Below are 16,208 nucleotides of genomic sequence, written 5' to 3' on the forward strand. Positions count from 1 at the left end.
TAACAACTAAGTACTTTACTGTGACTGTTTTCAATTAAAATTCTTAGCAAAGAGCAATTGCTTTCATCAGGAACTTTGCTAGGACTGTCTGGGAGTGGTTTGAGTGGAAATTAGCTGTCATTGGCAGAGACGTTTGGAATTCTCTTTCTCATTGGTCTATTAACTAATTTACTGCATGGTGATAGTACCATGGAAGACCAAAACCCCATCCCACTAAAACAGTCAGAAATTTCAGGCAGTCTTTTCAAACAGCTCTTACACTGAAAGGGCATTATTATCATTTTCACAATTTCACATTATTATTCCAACCTCATAGTGTGGAAATATACAGTATATAAAACACAGGGAAATCCTGCTGGACTGCACTGTGCCATTACAAAGAATAAGGTACAATCATTGTCTGGAGTGTCTCTCTGAGTCAGATAGACACTCTTTAGCAGCCCTCAAATGAACCAGGTTATGTTTTTCCAAGCATAACACGTCAAGTAGTGCAGTTCATTGAGTAACAAGTCCATTTTGTTCTTATGAGTTGTTTCACAATGGGAATTTGGAAACAAAGTCATCAGGACTTGAGCTTGACATGGGCCACCATTGCAAGCATGGCAACTGAAACAGGTAAGAGTCTATAGCCTGAAAAACAGGAACGAAGGTCACATACATCACTAACACTATTTGTACTTATATTCAAATGATAATGTATTTTAAAAAGGGTTGCAAAGGAACTAGGAACTGTTTTGGCATCAAACTGGTGGCAGTTTGGAAAAAAGTAAATGTTGAAAGAGTTGCAGAGTTGATTGAAAATAATGTAATTGTTGATTAGATGCTTTTTTTCATTAATTAGGCTATTTTCTCTTGAACTATGTATAGTCTATCTACTAAACTCATGGACAATATGGACACAGACATAATAAATTAATACTGTATATGAATACATTTTTTTTTTTAAGTTATTCAAGTATAAATTACCAAAGTTACGATAGATTGCCATATATATTCTGTTAAAACCTCCCCATCCATAGATTGAGCGTTAGTACCTCGACTTGTTGAGCGCTCTGGCCACCAATGTTTCAACACTGATTGTACCCATCGTTAACCAACTACCAGGTAGCTGCAAGACAACATGGGATCAGTTTGGTTGGATTGTCAAGAATTTGTAATGGATAGTGTGTCATTAACAGTGGTACTCACTCTTCATATGGACTAGTGAGGACCTTTTTCACTAGAGGGAAAAGGTCAACACAACAGCCAATGGAAACACTGGATGACTCTGACTCATCGGCAAGACTATCGGGTAAAGATTAGATAAATAATACATAAATGGCATTAAACTTAAATTGTAAACATTGTTTTTTACCAGGAAAAAACATTAGAAATGTACCTTTTTGTTATTACATACAAGTGTCTTTGATCCTGTAGGACAAAAGAGCTATGCTATTATAGAATCAAAACTTTGGACCAATAAAGCCTCAGATATTTCAATCTTGACAAGTTCTACTGTACCTTAAAAAATATGTAAGCAGTTCTCCAACATTTCTTCGCCACAGGGTCAAGGCTAGATTGAGTCTCAGATTTCTTCCAAAGAGCACCTCCGTCATTGTATTGTGGTCTTTTGACAACTGAAAAACAGCAGACCGGAGGTGGAATACATTCAAATATTTGTGACACCAAGCATATCACGATGATGAGACAATCAACCCTTAAGGCAAACAGACTACGGATATTTCACACCTCTGTGAAGTAGTCATTGTCTTTTGAACCAGCCTTGTCAGTCTTGTTAGCATGGGGGGCAGTGGGTGGAAACTCCCATGGGTCCATGTAGAAGATCTCTTACATGTTCTGCACACAGGCCATTTCATTTTCCTTGTTAACCACATCGTAAGTCCTCCCTGTGGCTCGCTGCTTCCTCCGAATGATAGTGAGATGGTGGGTCTCCCACTTACAGTACACGACACAACCCCCTTCAGTCTTGCAGGGTTGTTCCTTGAACATCTATGAAACAAAGACATGGTTGAATACTCAGACATACTAGATTCAATCATCAGTTATATGAAGCAAGGAAAAAAGGTATGAGGGTTGTCCCAGTACAAGATTTCATTAAAGTGGCAATCAGCAGTTGAACAATAACAAAGCCATCTCCCAGCCTCTGTATCAGTAGGAAAGCTGAAGGATGGGGCTGGAGAAATGTAAACACTCTCAAATTCATAGGCAGAGCTATGGCTCCATCTATGATATCAAAATTGTAGTTTTAACCATGTTTTGAGGCTATATAGTGTTTGTTTACAAACACTGGAGTAATACAATATTATATTTGGTTCTATTGGGGTACAACAGTTGAACTATGCTCATGAGGCAAAAAGTACACATTATTTTCAATCAATGTACATCAAAACTCCTCACACACACACAAAGCACTGTAAATGGCTCTGGGAATACCCACAGTGAGAGAGAAAGTACAGCTGTCTGTACAATAACGGATTGAAGGGCTGACGGCCGAGTGGGAACCTGAATCACACCACATCGAACATACACATACATTTAAAGCTAAATTATTCCTAGGTTTGTCTGTGGCCCTACATACACTATATAGGGAAAGCCGCAGTGTAATCATTACTCCAAACTGTTGTCTATTAGACAGGTTCAGCAAACAGTGAGGGAACTACCTGAATCTGTCCAACATAAACACACATTTTCGTTGCTAAACAGAACACTATGCAACTATTTGAAGTAATGATTACACACAAGCTGGGTAAACTGTTTTTACCCACAATTCTTCGCGCGCACATTGTTGTTATTTTGAATAATGACGTAGCCAGAAAAGGTGAGGGCAACTTCGTCTGTCTAGCTAATGTTTTTTGCGCATTTCAATTTATAGGAAGCGACTGTACACTTGCAATTATCACGATACATATCTGTCTTACAGTTATCAGCCAGTAAATCCAGCATTGCCGTTAGCATTTGCTGCTGTCTGCTAGTCGCGTTAGCTGTTAACAGCAGTAGCACAGCTGACAAAGAGCTGAGACAGCAGTAGAATGTGGAAGGATAGCTACAGATGATGAACACATAACGTGGCTTGTACTAACACTTCCTCGAACTAACCTACTGTACTAGTTAGCTACCTTGCTAATGCTGCAATCACCTAACGTTACCTGTCAGTGTTGATGGACTTTCTAAGAAGTCATATTAAGAAGTCATGTATTCCGATCTAATGAGGCCGGTTTTGCTATCCTTTTCAGCTTGGTTTCTTAACCCAAACGAAGCCCCGGTTCCTTTCCTGAACTGTGACCAGAGACTTTGTTGGGGATTCATTAACCTCGTCCCCAGGTTCAAATTGCCGAGAGAGTCGGCTGGTGGACGTTATTGGGATTCATAAATGCGCTAAATGTACAATAGGCATACTGGATTATTCTTGTCTACCCCGTGTATTCGATTTCAAAATATAAATCTTAATTGCTTTAAATACAGAATGAATAATCTATTATCTTGTTCTCATAGTAGATTGGATCTTTCACTGCTCACTCTAAAATACTATTTTAAAAGAGAATCATGGTTCACGTTTTTAATAACATGTTAAGGCATGTATAATTTTATGGAGGAGGCAATCATAAAGTGATACAGTTGTCATCAGTTAGAAAGCCAATGCAAGAACAGATTAACTCAAATCGAATGACTTGTCCTTTAAATGAGCACACATCAACAATCACAAACAACATCAACTGCTTTTATTGACTCATCATGCCTTGCCACACTGCATTTGCTGACTTCACAGGTTTGGCTGCTGTTTCATCAGTTTGGTCAACTGATTCTGATTTCCTCATCAGAGACACACCGACTGACTGGCTGACTGGGCACAGTTTTCTGTAGCCTAATTGAGACCATTTGTATCCTGAAAGGCTGGGTTTCATTTAAGGGAAGCAGCATCTATTGAGTTTAACTAGCCTACATGTTTTTTATGACATCATGTGACATTGTATGAGAGGGCAACAAAAGTCATGGGACTGCAGACACAGCAGTATATTACCGGTATCCACTTCCTACTGTGTGAATTCACCTCTCCTTTCCCCTCAGGACTGTGCAGAAGTAGACCAGACAGAGCAAAAATGGTGTCTGTTGTTGGTGCTGTGTTCGTTGCGTTGAGCTTGGCACCCCTGCTAGTGCTTAGTGTTCCTCCCATTGGGACTCAGCCTGAGCAGGTGCACATTTCCTATGCAGGTAGGTCTTTGATCTGTTTCCATTCATCTTTAATATAAAAATCTCTATATATGTCCAGGCTTTAACCTGGGGGGCGGTGTATGAATGTGGTACGTAGACACGCAAGCAACTGCGGCCCCTCATGATGAATTCTGATTTTTTTGTGTCCCCCACACAAAGTTGCTCATTCCTGGTCTAAAGGCTTGTTCTGTCGACATCTTCGAGTCATGGTCCATTCAGATCAAATGATCAAGAGAGCGGAGAGTGAAGGGCAGTGCCTGTTGCGCACCACATCTGAGCAGAAGCTATTTAACCATAAACGTAATTGTTTAAAACCTGGACGTTTTATGCCATTTTATGAAACATGTCTTACCTTGTTTCAAAGTAGCCTAGTCTAACCAAAATACGACCATAGAAATGTTGAGAAAATTACTTTATAAACACTTAATATGCCATTGAAACCAGCATTTTTCTCAAGTTCTGTTGGTTTTCAAATCAACTTTATTTTATTGTCCAGCAGTCAAAGGCATAATCCTAGTGATGTTAGTAACCCTGCCTGGTTGATGCATCTTTAGATCTCCCCTCTTTCTTAATTTTGTACTGATATTTTAATCTAATCTAAAGTGCTTGTGCGCGTGGGACGCTTCTGAGAACAGTGTTTTCCCACTAACTGCATTTTGGAACGTTCGCAAGTAACTTAAAGCCATGTGCGCATTTTTGAGCTTGTAATATGAAGAAATAAAACTTTATCAACATTTTAAGCTAAACGGTCTAATCTGTTGCATCAGCCTCATTACTTAAAAATAAATAAAACATGTAATCTGCTGCGATTGTATGAATTTTGCATCTGTCATCCCAGAACTGTCCCAGAGTCTGTTTTGAACTGCAGACATATATTTGATCATCCCAGGGACAACGGGACACCCTTAATTTTGAGCCCTGGAGATAATTATTTTATAAAGATATAAAAACTTTTTGGTTGTAATTGTAATGTTGCAATATTTTACCAAGGGTGGCCAACCATCCTCCAGGAGACCCTTAAAGGGGCAGTGTTGTATTTTGAGGTTTGAATTTGCAAAGAAGCCAATAGGCAGAGTGTAGCCTTCATTTTTGTCTGATTCTCTATGGTAAAAAAGATAGTAATTCATTTTATTTTGTAAAGTGGTTCCTTGCATCATACAATGATGTAAAAATGGTGTTAGACTTTTTTTGAGGGGGGACAAGTGACTTGAGCTTTTGAACAAGTGGTAAAAAAATGTAATGTCAAGCCCTGTGAGCTATTGAACAATCAGCCTTTTGAGCGAGTTTCTCCCAGCTTACTTAAGTGGATCAATAAGTATCCAGGGCAGTAACTCTCTCCAGGTGGGCAAGGTGAGCAGCCTGATCTGGCTGGATAACTATGGGGCTTTTCTCCCCAGGGTTCCCTGGCTCTATGCAGATCACCTGGACCACATTCAATGAGACGGAGGAGAGCACCGTGGAGTACGGCCTGTGGGACGGACGGCTGTTTGAGCTGACAGCCAAGGGCAAAGCTACTCTGTTTGTGGATGGAGGATCAGAGGGGAGGAAGATGTACATCCACAGGGTCACTCTCATTGATCTGAGACCTGCTTCTGCTTATGGTAGGTTTCCATGTTAGTAGAACTAGCATTATGTATTTAGGCTATGTCTGTTGCCAGTCACATTCGGTCTATGGCCTGTCATCATCATAATATTTATAGGGGAGTGATTTCTTCCCTGTGTTGACTGCAGTATACCACTGTGGCAGTGAGGCTGGCTGGAGTGATGTGTTCTCCTTTACTGCTCTGAATGAGAGCACTAGCTGGAGTCCCAGGTTTGCCATCTATGGGGACATGGGCAATGAGAACCCTCAGTCTCTGGCCAGACTGCAAAAGGAGACCCAGGTCGGGATGTATGATGTCATCCTACACGTTGGTAAGTGGTTAAACTCCCAACTGATTGTCTTAAGTGAATAACCTTATCAATGTTGACAATTGTTGATCCTAACTACATAATAACTTGAATCACAGTGGTATAACATTGTGTTTTACTTTGGGTGTAACATGGAGCACACTTTGGAGAGGGGATGCATGACCAATATGTGGTTTTGTGTTTTCTAGGGGACTTTGCATATGACATGCATGAGGTAAAATATCTACATATTTTTGCTTCCTGCACACACACACGTTACAATGTCCATCGCTGGTCAGCTGGTAGAATGATACACATATCATTTATGTTAAGGACTTTTTCATGAGATTTTCATGAAGTTAAACTATGGGCATAAGGGGGCACACTCAACGTTTATGGTACCATCAGGGTAAGATATGAGAGTGTGTTATGTCATCATGAGCCTAGTCCTCTTAAGCCCATCTGGGTGTCTGGCTAGATCCATGATGACAGATGAGATAGAGCTACTCTAACCCTGCTCAGTCTTACTCCTAGCGTCCCATTACTATTCATCAACAGATCATGCCTGGGCCAGGGTTAAGACACACTGCTGTAATGAGCTGCATAGCTGTGAAATGCCTTGATCCTGTGCTGAAAGACTGGAATTAGGGGCGTAACACTGAAGTAACCCATGAAGTACAACAGCAGGGCTCTATTCAGCCGAGACAACTAGCTAATGTAGACAGAGGCCATGTTTCCCCAAACCTAACTGGCCAGTCTCACAGTGCCCTTCATAAATACTATGACATCTATTAATCACCAATGGCATACATCAGCTGCTGCCGTTTCCCTAAAATTAAATAGCAATGTTGGTTATGTTGTTCCTTTCATACTTTTCTCAAATATGGAGACAAATGCTGGACATTATGAGCAGACAACCATAAAAATTAATCGCCGCAATTCATGCTGAGTTTGAGCTGGAATGTCTAACTCTGTTCCGCGGCTTCCTTGATATTATAAATAGAAATTCTTTCTGAAAGCTCATTAAGGGCAATGGCAACTGAAAGGCAGAAGATTACCATGCCATCCACCACAGTGTGTTCATAAGCTCAATTGCCACCATTAGAATAGTTGTGAAATCAATGGTTCTAGTTTCATTGGGGTTTTGTTTGGTATGCAAATGGCACATTCCTGAAGCTGTCTGGAAAATTGATTTAAAGTACTTTGGCTTTAGCTCGTTTAATGTGCTTTTTAGTTTTATCCTGTCAGCCTTATTATATCAGGTTTAATTACAACTGAAACTGTGTGTTATGCTATGGTAAATTACTAAATCTAATTGTTTCAGGACAACGGCAGGATTGGAGATGAGTTCATGCGTCAGATCCAGTCCATAGCTGCCTACGTGCCCTATATGACCTGTCCTGGGAACCACGAGGCTGAATAGTGAGTAGGACCTTATCATGACCCCCTTACTTATTTACTTACTCCTCTCTCTCTCTGCTTGTCTGTCATGAGTAGAACCTTATGACCCCCTTTAATTATTTACTTCTCTCTGTTTCTCTCTCTTTCGCACCCACGCACACGCACGCACACGCACACACACACACACACACACACACACACACACACACACACACACACACACACACACACACACACACACACACACACATGCACCAGTCATTTAGTTTTAAACTGATGATTAAAACTGACAGTGTTATGAACAGTTTCTAATCTTCAGTGAGTCAACATGGTAGCAGTCGACTTATTTTCTGCTCACCATTAGCCAATGTTTTCTGCTCCTGGTACATATTTTGGTGTGTTCTGTACAGGTCACATCTAATCAATGCTATTATTAAAGGGTTTGGGAAAAATAGTCGGTACATGCTGTATTTCATATTGTTGAGACAGACGGCCAGACCTCCCCAGACTTGATATCCATAATGTGCTACTGTACTGTACTGTGAGGCAAGGGTAGAAGCTCCGAAAAACAACTTTTTGGTCAGAGTGGAACAACCACAGCTTTTCACTATAGAAAACACTTTGGTCAACTCCGCTGTGCCATTGGAACAGATGGGAACTATTTCAGCTTCTAAGGTCTGGAGGTGTTTCAAGAACTACCGATAACTAAACAAGTAAACCTTGTCCAAAATAAACACTGACTGAGATATCAGTTTCCTATCTTGCATCTAGGCCAACAGAAACTACTGACAGAAACTCACTGAAATGTTGTTTTTTGTTTATTTACCACACAATGACTCTCAGACAAAGTCTACTGGTCTGTAATGTTGTTTCTTTGCAGTTCACAAAAAACTGGCTACTTTATATTATTGACCAAGTTTAGTTTAAATACTCCACCTCATCATGCTCAGTACAACCCTGTCCTTGATGGACAACCTTGATGCCCCCTGGTTATTGGGGTGAATACCAGAGCTTTAGTCCTGGGGATCTTGGTCTAGGCTATCAGCTCAGTGAGAGGGCTGCATAAAAAGGGCAAGGATTTACAGGCTCAGCCATTTAGTGTCATATCCTGTACTGTGTGTGCGTGTCTGTTTCAAATACAATTGTAGTTGTCACGTGCTTCGTAAACAACAGGTGTAGACTAACAGTGAAATGCATACTTACAGGTCCTTTTCCGACAATGCAGAGATAAAGATAATACAGTACCAGTCAAAACACATGGAATCATGTAGTAACCAAAAGTGTTAAACAAATCAAAATATATTTCATATTTTAAATTCTTCAAAGTATGAATGAAAAAAGGAAACCGCACACTGTTCTTGATAGTATCACTGATATTTAATAAGCTCTGACGAAGGCCGTTAGGCCGATACGTAAGCTTATTAAATATCAGTGATACTATCAAGAACAGTGTGCGGTTTCCTTTTTTCATTCATCCTGTTTCAACTGTTGCCATGCACCTGTAACAAGATTGCTCAGATGTGCGAGTGCCTTTTGAAAATTCTTCAAAGTAGCCACCCTTTGCCTGGATGAGAGCTTTGCACACTCTTGGCATTCTCTCAACCAGCTTCATGAGGTAGTCATCTGGAATGCATTTCAATGAACAGGTGTGCCTTGTTAAATAGTGGAATTCCTTTCCTTAAAGAGTTTGAGTCAATCAGTTGTGTTGTGACAAGATAGGGGTGGTATACAGAAGATAGTCCTATTTGATAAAATTCCAAGTTCATATTCGTGCAAGAACAGCTAAACTAAGCAAAGAGAAATGACTGTCCATCATTACTTGAAGACATGAAGGTCAGTAAATTTGGAAAATTGAAAGTTTCTTCAAGTGCAGTTGCAAAAACCATCAAGTGCTATGATAAAACTGGCTCTCATGAGGACCGCCACAGGAAAGGAAGACCCAGAGTTACCTCTGCTGCAGAGGATAAGTTCATTAGAGTTACCAGTCCAAATAAATGCTTCACAGAGTTCATGTAACAGACACATCTCAACATCAACTGTTCAGAGGAGACTGCGTGAATCAGGCCTTCATGGTCGAATTGCTGCAAAGAAACCATTACTAAAGGACACCAATAGTAAGAAGAGACTTGCTTAGGCCAAGAAGCACGAGTAATGGACATTAGACCGGTGGAAATCTGTCCTTTGGTCTGATGAAATAAAGAAAAACCCTTGAATGAGGAGGTGTGTCCAAACTTTTGACTGGTACTGCATATATGTATGTACTGTGTGTAACATGATGAATAAATACACAGTGAATAGCGAATAACAATGACGAGTAAGAATAACATGGCTACATACAGGAAGTACCAGTACAGAGTCGATGTGCAGACAATGTGCTTTCAGGTGTGAGTGTGTTAGCATGAGGAAGTGATTGAATGTAAAACATCTACATTAATCATGCAGCATAATGATTATGCTTGTTGTATTCCCAGGCCAGGCCTGGTCTTCTCTTCCCTGGTGGAATGTGCCTAGTCTGCCTACTGCCTGGCCTACTTTAAGGAGCTGCTAACAGTAGCCTGTTTTTCTTGGCCTTGTCACCTGACATCAGAACCTGATATCAAAAAGCAGCACCCTCCAACCTTGGATAACATAGTCTAAAGCCTACCGCCCCCCTCAATCAGATAACCCTGTTTTGTTCAGTGGCGCTTGTCAGAACCAATCAAATTATTTATTATTTAAATATTGAAAGTGCGTGGGCTACGGAGAGAAACAAAATGGTGCAGTTTCAGGCCATGTTGCGGAAAGTGATGCGGGCGCTGGCGATGGGGGGTGTGCTAGTGGGTTTGGACAGTGTGTGATGTAGATGATGTTTGTATGATGTGTATGTTTTCTATTGTTTAGATAAAAAATATATAATATTTAAGAACCAAGATTTTCAGCAGGTTGCTTCTGCTTTTTTATTTATATTTTCTTACCCCAGTAAAAGCAGGGGTGAAAGTAGATGTCATTTATTCCCTGTACGGGATCTACTAAGCACGTGCAAACTTTTTTTTTTATGGGCCTAATCATAGAATTACATATAGAGTCTCTGTGGGCCTAGTAGTAAAGATTTGTCATTTAACTTAACAAAAAAGTATTACCTTTTTAATGTGGCATAAACACAACCAGTCAGGATGTTTTCATCTGATTGTCGAATAATCAAAGGCTCATGTAGGGTACCTGCGCACGTTCTCACACTCACAAATTAATTCCAGCTATTTGCACCTGCCATTTGATGAATGTAAAGCAAATTTCAGTGATTTATCATTATGCCTCCATTTTTTGACTGAATTGATGAGTCTACTGCTGTCTGCGTGCGTCAGTCTCGGCCATTCATCTCTGCCTTGGAAAAATGTCAGTGTTCTCCTCAAACCACACAGCATTGGAGTGTTTACTGTATACCACCCGTTTTCAAGTCATTTCGCTCATTTTTCATGCAGCTGACATCAAGATAAATAATGTTGTTAAAGCCTACAGTTTTTTACATTTTATTTTAATTATTGTAATGGGCTCATATTTTATCGGTACACCGTACCCCCACTATTTATTTAGCCAGGACTCCGTACGGGACCGTACTGGTTTACTTTCACCCCTGATAAAAGCAATTGAGCCGGGCTGACCACGAGACCTCAGCATTCCAGCTGCATGAGGCCAGCATGTCCACATGAGACGCCAAGGCCCCAGTCAAGAGCGCCTTTGTTCCCCCGCACACTCTATAGTTCAATGGCCCATCTGAGGCAATAGGAAGTGACTGTTGCCATTTCAAACAATGTGCCATGACGTGAGTTGATGTTCAGACAGCAATTGTTCCTTTAAGGTTTCAAAAAGCCAGGATTAGGTTGGCATCTTGTAGCACAGACTCATCAGTGAAATGAAAGGGCTGATCTGATTTGTTAGTATGTGTCGTTTCTAAACAGTTTACATGCGGGGGAAGTCCTGTTGATTAGGATTATGAATCAGTTCATCCACATTGAATTTGACAAGGTTTAAGTGAAAGATTTCCCTTCAAATTTGTATTTGTACACAAGGGAAACAGCCTGTCTAGTTACAAACTATGACTGATTGTTTTTGTCACATGCGCCGAATACAACAGGTGTAGACCTTACAGTGAAATGCTTACTTACATGGGGGGGGGGCGCACCGGTGTCGAGGTAATTGAGGTAATAATGTACATGTAGGTAGAGCTATTAAAGTGACTGCATAGATAATAACAGAGAGTAGCAGCAGCGTAGAAGAGGGTGGGGGAAATGCCGGGACACAATGTAAATGAATGACACAAATAAGCATTTTCAATTGAGCTGATCAGATGTTCCACTGTGTAGAGGAGAAAAAAAGAAACACTTCTGAGCGTCTGTTTTAGGAAGTTGTAATAATTCCCCTTTAGACATGCACATATATCATTCAGTATAACAAAACAAGTCCATATATTATTGGACCAAATAGAAGTGCTTTTATTACCCCTGTTCTATTTCCATTGTCCAGGGTCTCCTAAAATGTATATTGTTTTATGTATGAGGTAAGAGGTGTCCGCCCATAAGGAGACCTTGCGTCTCGTGTCCATCCAACAAACAGTCAGCAGCTTCCCTGCCTAGCCACCACAAGATGGGGGCATTAACCCATGACTTTGCTCCAGACTAAGTAGCTTTGACTCAGACGTGCTGCTGCTCACAGCGTCTCCCAGTTCAGCATACTGCTGGACATACTGTGGCTTCCTTTCTCAACCACCCAGAATGGTTTGGGATTAAATATGTTACAGCATGAAACGGATTATGTCAGAATCTCTGTTGCAAATGGTGGACTGGTCAATTGTAACAGACCGTTCAATTATTGAGTTATTATCGTAGCTTTGAATTTGACCATGTAATCTTGACCCCAAGGTCAATTTATCCCATTAACTAGAGATTCTCTATGATCCTGATCTTTCCTTTTAATCTCTGACCAGAACTGTCTCTGGTTACCTAACGTTGCATTAACCCTGTCATCTGACCTCCAGCATCCATACTCTCTCAGGTGGGCCGCTCTGTCCCTGTCTGCCTCTTACATAAGCCAGGAGAGCTATCAGACTCCCCCATCACTTCACCACATACCTTACTGGGTCGTTCCACCAATTCGGTGGCTTTTAGGAAGTGTAAATTGGTTTTAAAAAAAACTTTGGATTTCACCTAATTTTAACATCCTGTCATAAAGAGCATATATTCAACTTAATAAAAAACATGTTTTCCCATCTCAAGAGGTTAAATAAAAAAAGGACTATTAAGTGACAAATAAAGTAACATGGTTGACCGTAACATGATTGACCGTAACAGGGTTGACCGTAACAGGGTTGACGATTTCATCTTAAATCAGCCATATGTGTGCAACCAGGATGGGCATTTTAATGCAAGTTTCACAAAAAAATGAAATTGTTAAAACATTTCTAGCCTGTCTATGGGTAACAGGGTTAATGTGTTATGCTTGACCCACTCAGTTTTCCACCACAAAACACCAGTAAATTGCCAAAAAAGTTATATGCTTTTACACTATGATTTGACTACATGTTCAATGTTTATTTTTATTCAAACGAGAGTTCAGTTCACGTAACAGGGTTGACCTTAAAATGAGGGACAGATGTAAATGAATCACTAATCACAATAAATAAATAATCATCTTCAGAAATGACTTTGTCAAAGCATCAAAGTAACAAGGGCTTTACAATGGTGAAAATAGGGAGAAATGCTGGGGTTACGTGGGTTAAAATCTTCCTAGAAGTTAGTGTTGACGGAGGGAAATAAAAAACACTTTGGCAAGTCTTTATTCATATAACAAAAAACTAATTTATTTTATTCTCCATGCAGTCTATATTAAAGGGCACTTTATTTAATATACTTTAACAGGCTTTTGAAATGAAATATTGGTGCACAATTTCTACTTAAAATATCAAAGGGATGCAAAAGACAGTAATTTTATGGAATGACCCTACTGCTTTAACTGGAAGGAAGATTGGCTCCCAGTTTTATTGGTGAAATTAAAATCTGTAAACCTCTAAAGACAGCTAGCTCTTGGCTTGGCCTGCCGTCGTTAGTGACCATCTTCCTAGAAAGCCTTTTCCTTTTTGCATGCCGCTTGTTAACACAGGTTTGGCCAATTGAAATATTTAGGAAATGGCACGTGTTTGGGTGGGTGGATAGCACGCCTGCTACTGGTGCTCTCCAAGGCACAAGTCTCGGTTTGGGTCTCATTAGGGGAACTGGTTCGGTCTGTGTGTGTCCCGATCTGGTGGTTCTGGCACTATAATATTGATAAATGACCAGCGGTAGAGGTGGTGCCGTTGTAGGAAATACCATCTGGTTGTATCCTATCCTGTCTGTAGAGGTGACCACTTACAGACCTTGGCTGTAGCAGTGGACTAGTGTAATAAATGGCTGTATTCCATGCAGGTTTAAAGCAGATGCTTTACTTCTGTAGTCAAAGTTGGCTAGATAGGTCATCTCCATGAGGAATGTGACTCAAAGCTATTGTGAGTATGGGATTGGTGGGTGGGAGAGGTAACGACCACAATTGTCTAGCAAATGCAAAAAATGGCAGTGTCATTGTGTAATGAATCTTTCTGTAGTATGTATTCTGAATAGCTGTCTAAGATTAGCCTTGTTTATGTCACAAAGTGCAAATGAACAGGTTCTAAGATCTGGGTTGAGCAGGTGGTGTGAAAGACCAGACAAATGTGGTTGTTTGATTCCAGTTTAACTTTGTCAATGCATGGTTTTACAAAAATACACTTTAGGTTTCCAATATACTTCAAGTTCAATTTATTTCAGTTCAGATTCAAGTCATTTAGCCAAATAAATGATCCACTTTTTGTTCGAACCAATGCAAAGTAATAATTTCAGTCAATTACACAAACCTAATAAACAGAAAGCGACCCAGTCCCAAGGCACGTGTCCAGGTTTCTTCAAGTTCCTGTGGGCAGCTGCCTGGAAGCAAAATATGAGTTTTTTAAAGGGAAAACAATCAACCAATGCCAATGCCAGCTTGGTGAAAATTAAAACCAATTCGTCACACCTGTGACATTTACGAGTACTGACAAGGGAACCACATGATGATAGAACTAAGGTTTCTGGCACTAAATATCTCACCTGAGGTATTTAAGGCACCTAGATGGAACACTACAGTCCATGCATCTCATTAGCCGAACCCGTTCTGTTTTCACAGCAACTTCTCTAACTACAGGAACCGCTTCAGCATGCCAGGACAGACTGAGAGTTTATGGTACAGGTAAGGGAGCATCTACCACACGCACTTACCCTCTACTGTATAGAAGTGGTCATTGATGAAAGTAAACTCACCCCCAAATGATTTGGCCGAAGAGAGGGGAGCTCTAACTAGCATCCCCTATGGAACACTTTGGTTCAATCTGAGTGAAGGGGCCGACGGCACAAAGGAGCCGTACATCCGATCTGTGGCAGGCTCATAACACACAGGCCATTCTCTGAGGCAGTAAGATAATACCTCCGATACCACAGGCCTGCCCCTCACTCCCTTGGCTCAGGCTAAAGAAGGGATGAGGCCCCTTCTTTCCAGCACCTGCACAGCACGCAGGACTGGGGTGATGCCTGAGGAGACAGACATGGACATGAGGGACACACAAATGTTGCTAAGGATCCGCAAAAGACTATGGCTACGCCGACCCGCAAGCCACTGCGGCCCCCCTTGATGAGCTCAGATTCTTTGTCCCCCACCCCGATTAAAGTTGGAATCATAGGGCTCTCACGGTCACTACCCACATCCCTTCCATTGGAAAACAAGATAGCTAGTAATGTTTGAGAGATTGTACCGTAAAATAGCAGTGATGACACAGCACTATTTTCTTTGTTTGTGCAATGTATCAAAAGGTAATATGCATGCCATGTAGCCTATTACATAATGCAAGTTAGTTAAATTTGCATCTTTCACGCGCTCCTTTGCAAATGTTCCTTTGGGGAAAGTCTTTCACTATAGACTAAGTATGTGTCCCTATCAGTAGTTCGTTTACGTTGGATGGTCAAGGCTGTTGATCATTTGTATGCTCTGTCCACAGCTGGAATGTAGGATCAGCCCATATCATTTCTCTCTCCACTGAGATCTACTTCTTTCTTGATTATGGTGTGGACCTCATCTTCAAACAGTACGAGTGGCTTAAAAAGGACCTTGAGGTAAAGTACTTCATTTACAGTCCCAGAATTAGTGAAGCCATTTGTCGCATCTCTGGACAACTGAACCTGGTAGTGACAGTAATGCTCTTTTTAGTAGTATTTCTTGAGTAATAAACTTTGGTATCCTAAAGAGTACAAACACACACATGTGCGCCCACACACACGTGCATGTGCACACACACAGCGATGTGACTCATTCTCTTGTCTGATCCTCTCTCAGGAGGCCAACAAGCCAGAGAACCGAGCAGAGCGCCCCTGGATCATCACTATGGGACACAGACCCATGTACTGCTCTAACAACGACAAAGACGACTGCACCCAGTTTGAGAGCTATGTATGTACGGCACAAAACACCTCACTGATTAGAAAGAGAGGGGGGTCAATTACATGGATGGATGGATTATACCCTCTGTATTAGTTGTGAAATTGAATGGTATTCTTGGATTTAAGAATGAATTAATGTACAATTTGCTTTCAGCAAGTGAACTTCCGTAGCAACTAGTGTTAATATGTACAGGGGTT

The 16,208-nt window shown here is 40.8% G+C and overlaps 2 protein-coding genes across 4 annotated transcripts in view; one reads left to right on the forward strand and one right to left on the reverse strand.

Annotated features, from left to right (window-relative positions):
* The first annotated feature begins 584 nt into the window (after positions 1-584).
* acp7 (acid phosphatase 7, tartrate resistant (putative)) overlaps positions 585-16,208 on the forward strand; it is a 28,842-nt gene continuing 13,218 nt past the window's right edge. The window contains exons 1-9 of one of the 3 annotated variants that reach the window (XM_014169231.2): positions 585-615; positions 4,066-4,209; positions 5,607-5,810; positions 5,941-6,123; positions 6,309-6,334; positions 7,424-7,521; positions 14,707-14,769; positions 15,572-15,686; positions 15,907-16,020. In XM_014169231.2, the coding sequence (XP_014024706.2) occupies positions 600-615; positions 4,066-4,209; positions 5,607-5,810; positions 5,941-6,123; positions 6,309-6,334; positions 7,424-7,521; positions 14,707-14,769; positions 15,572-15,686; positions 15,907-16,020 (963 nt within the window). In that variant the 5' untranslated portion in view covers positions 585-599. 3 annotated transcript variants of the gene reach the window in all.
* Positions 802-3,406, reverse strand: LOC106587544 (KATNB1-like protein 1). Its single transcript, XM_045715891.1, has 5 exons — positions 3,147-3,406; positions 1,729-1,989; positions 1,501-1,616; positions 1,189-1,284; positions 802-1,108 (listed from the first exon to the last, which is right to left on the reverse strand). The coding sequence occupies exons 2-5, from the start codon at positions 1,813-1,815 to the stop codon at positions 1,090-1,092; spliced, it is 318 nt and encodes a 105-aa protein (XP_045571847.1). The 5' UTR covers positions 1,816-1,989; positions 3,147-3,406; the 3' UTR covers positions 802-1,089.

This window comes from Salmo salar, chromosome ssa01 (genome assembly GCF_905237065.1).
Source record: "Salmo salar chromosome ssa01, Ssal_v3.1, whole genome shotgun sequence".
NCBI classification, from domain to species: domain Eukaryota; kingdom Metazoa; phylum Chordata; class Actinopteri; order Salmoniformes; family Salmonidae; genus Salmo; species Salmo salar.

Excerpts from the sequence above, each read along its gene's own strand:
- LOC106587544 (XM_045715891.1), bottom strand. The coding sequence starts at position 1,815 with ATGGACCCATGGGAGTTTCCACCCACTGCCCCCCATGCTAACAAGACT. Across the intron at positions 1,617-1,728 it reads ACAATGACTACTTCACAGAG|TTGTCAAAAGACCACAATAC; the intron begins GTGTGAAATATC and ends GCTGTTTTTCAG. Across the intron at positions 1,285-1,500 it reads CTGCTTACATATTTTTTAAG|TCTTGCCGATGAGTCAGAGT; the intron begins GTACAGTAGAAC and ends TTTACCCGATAG.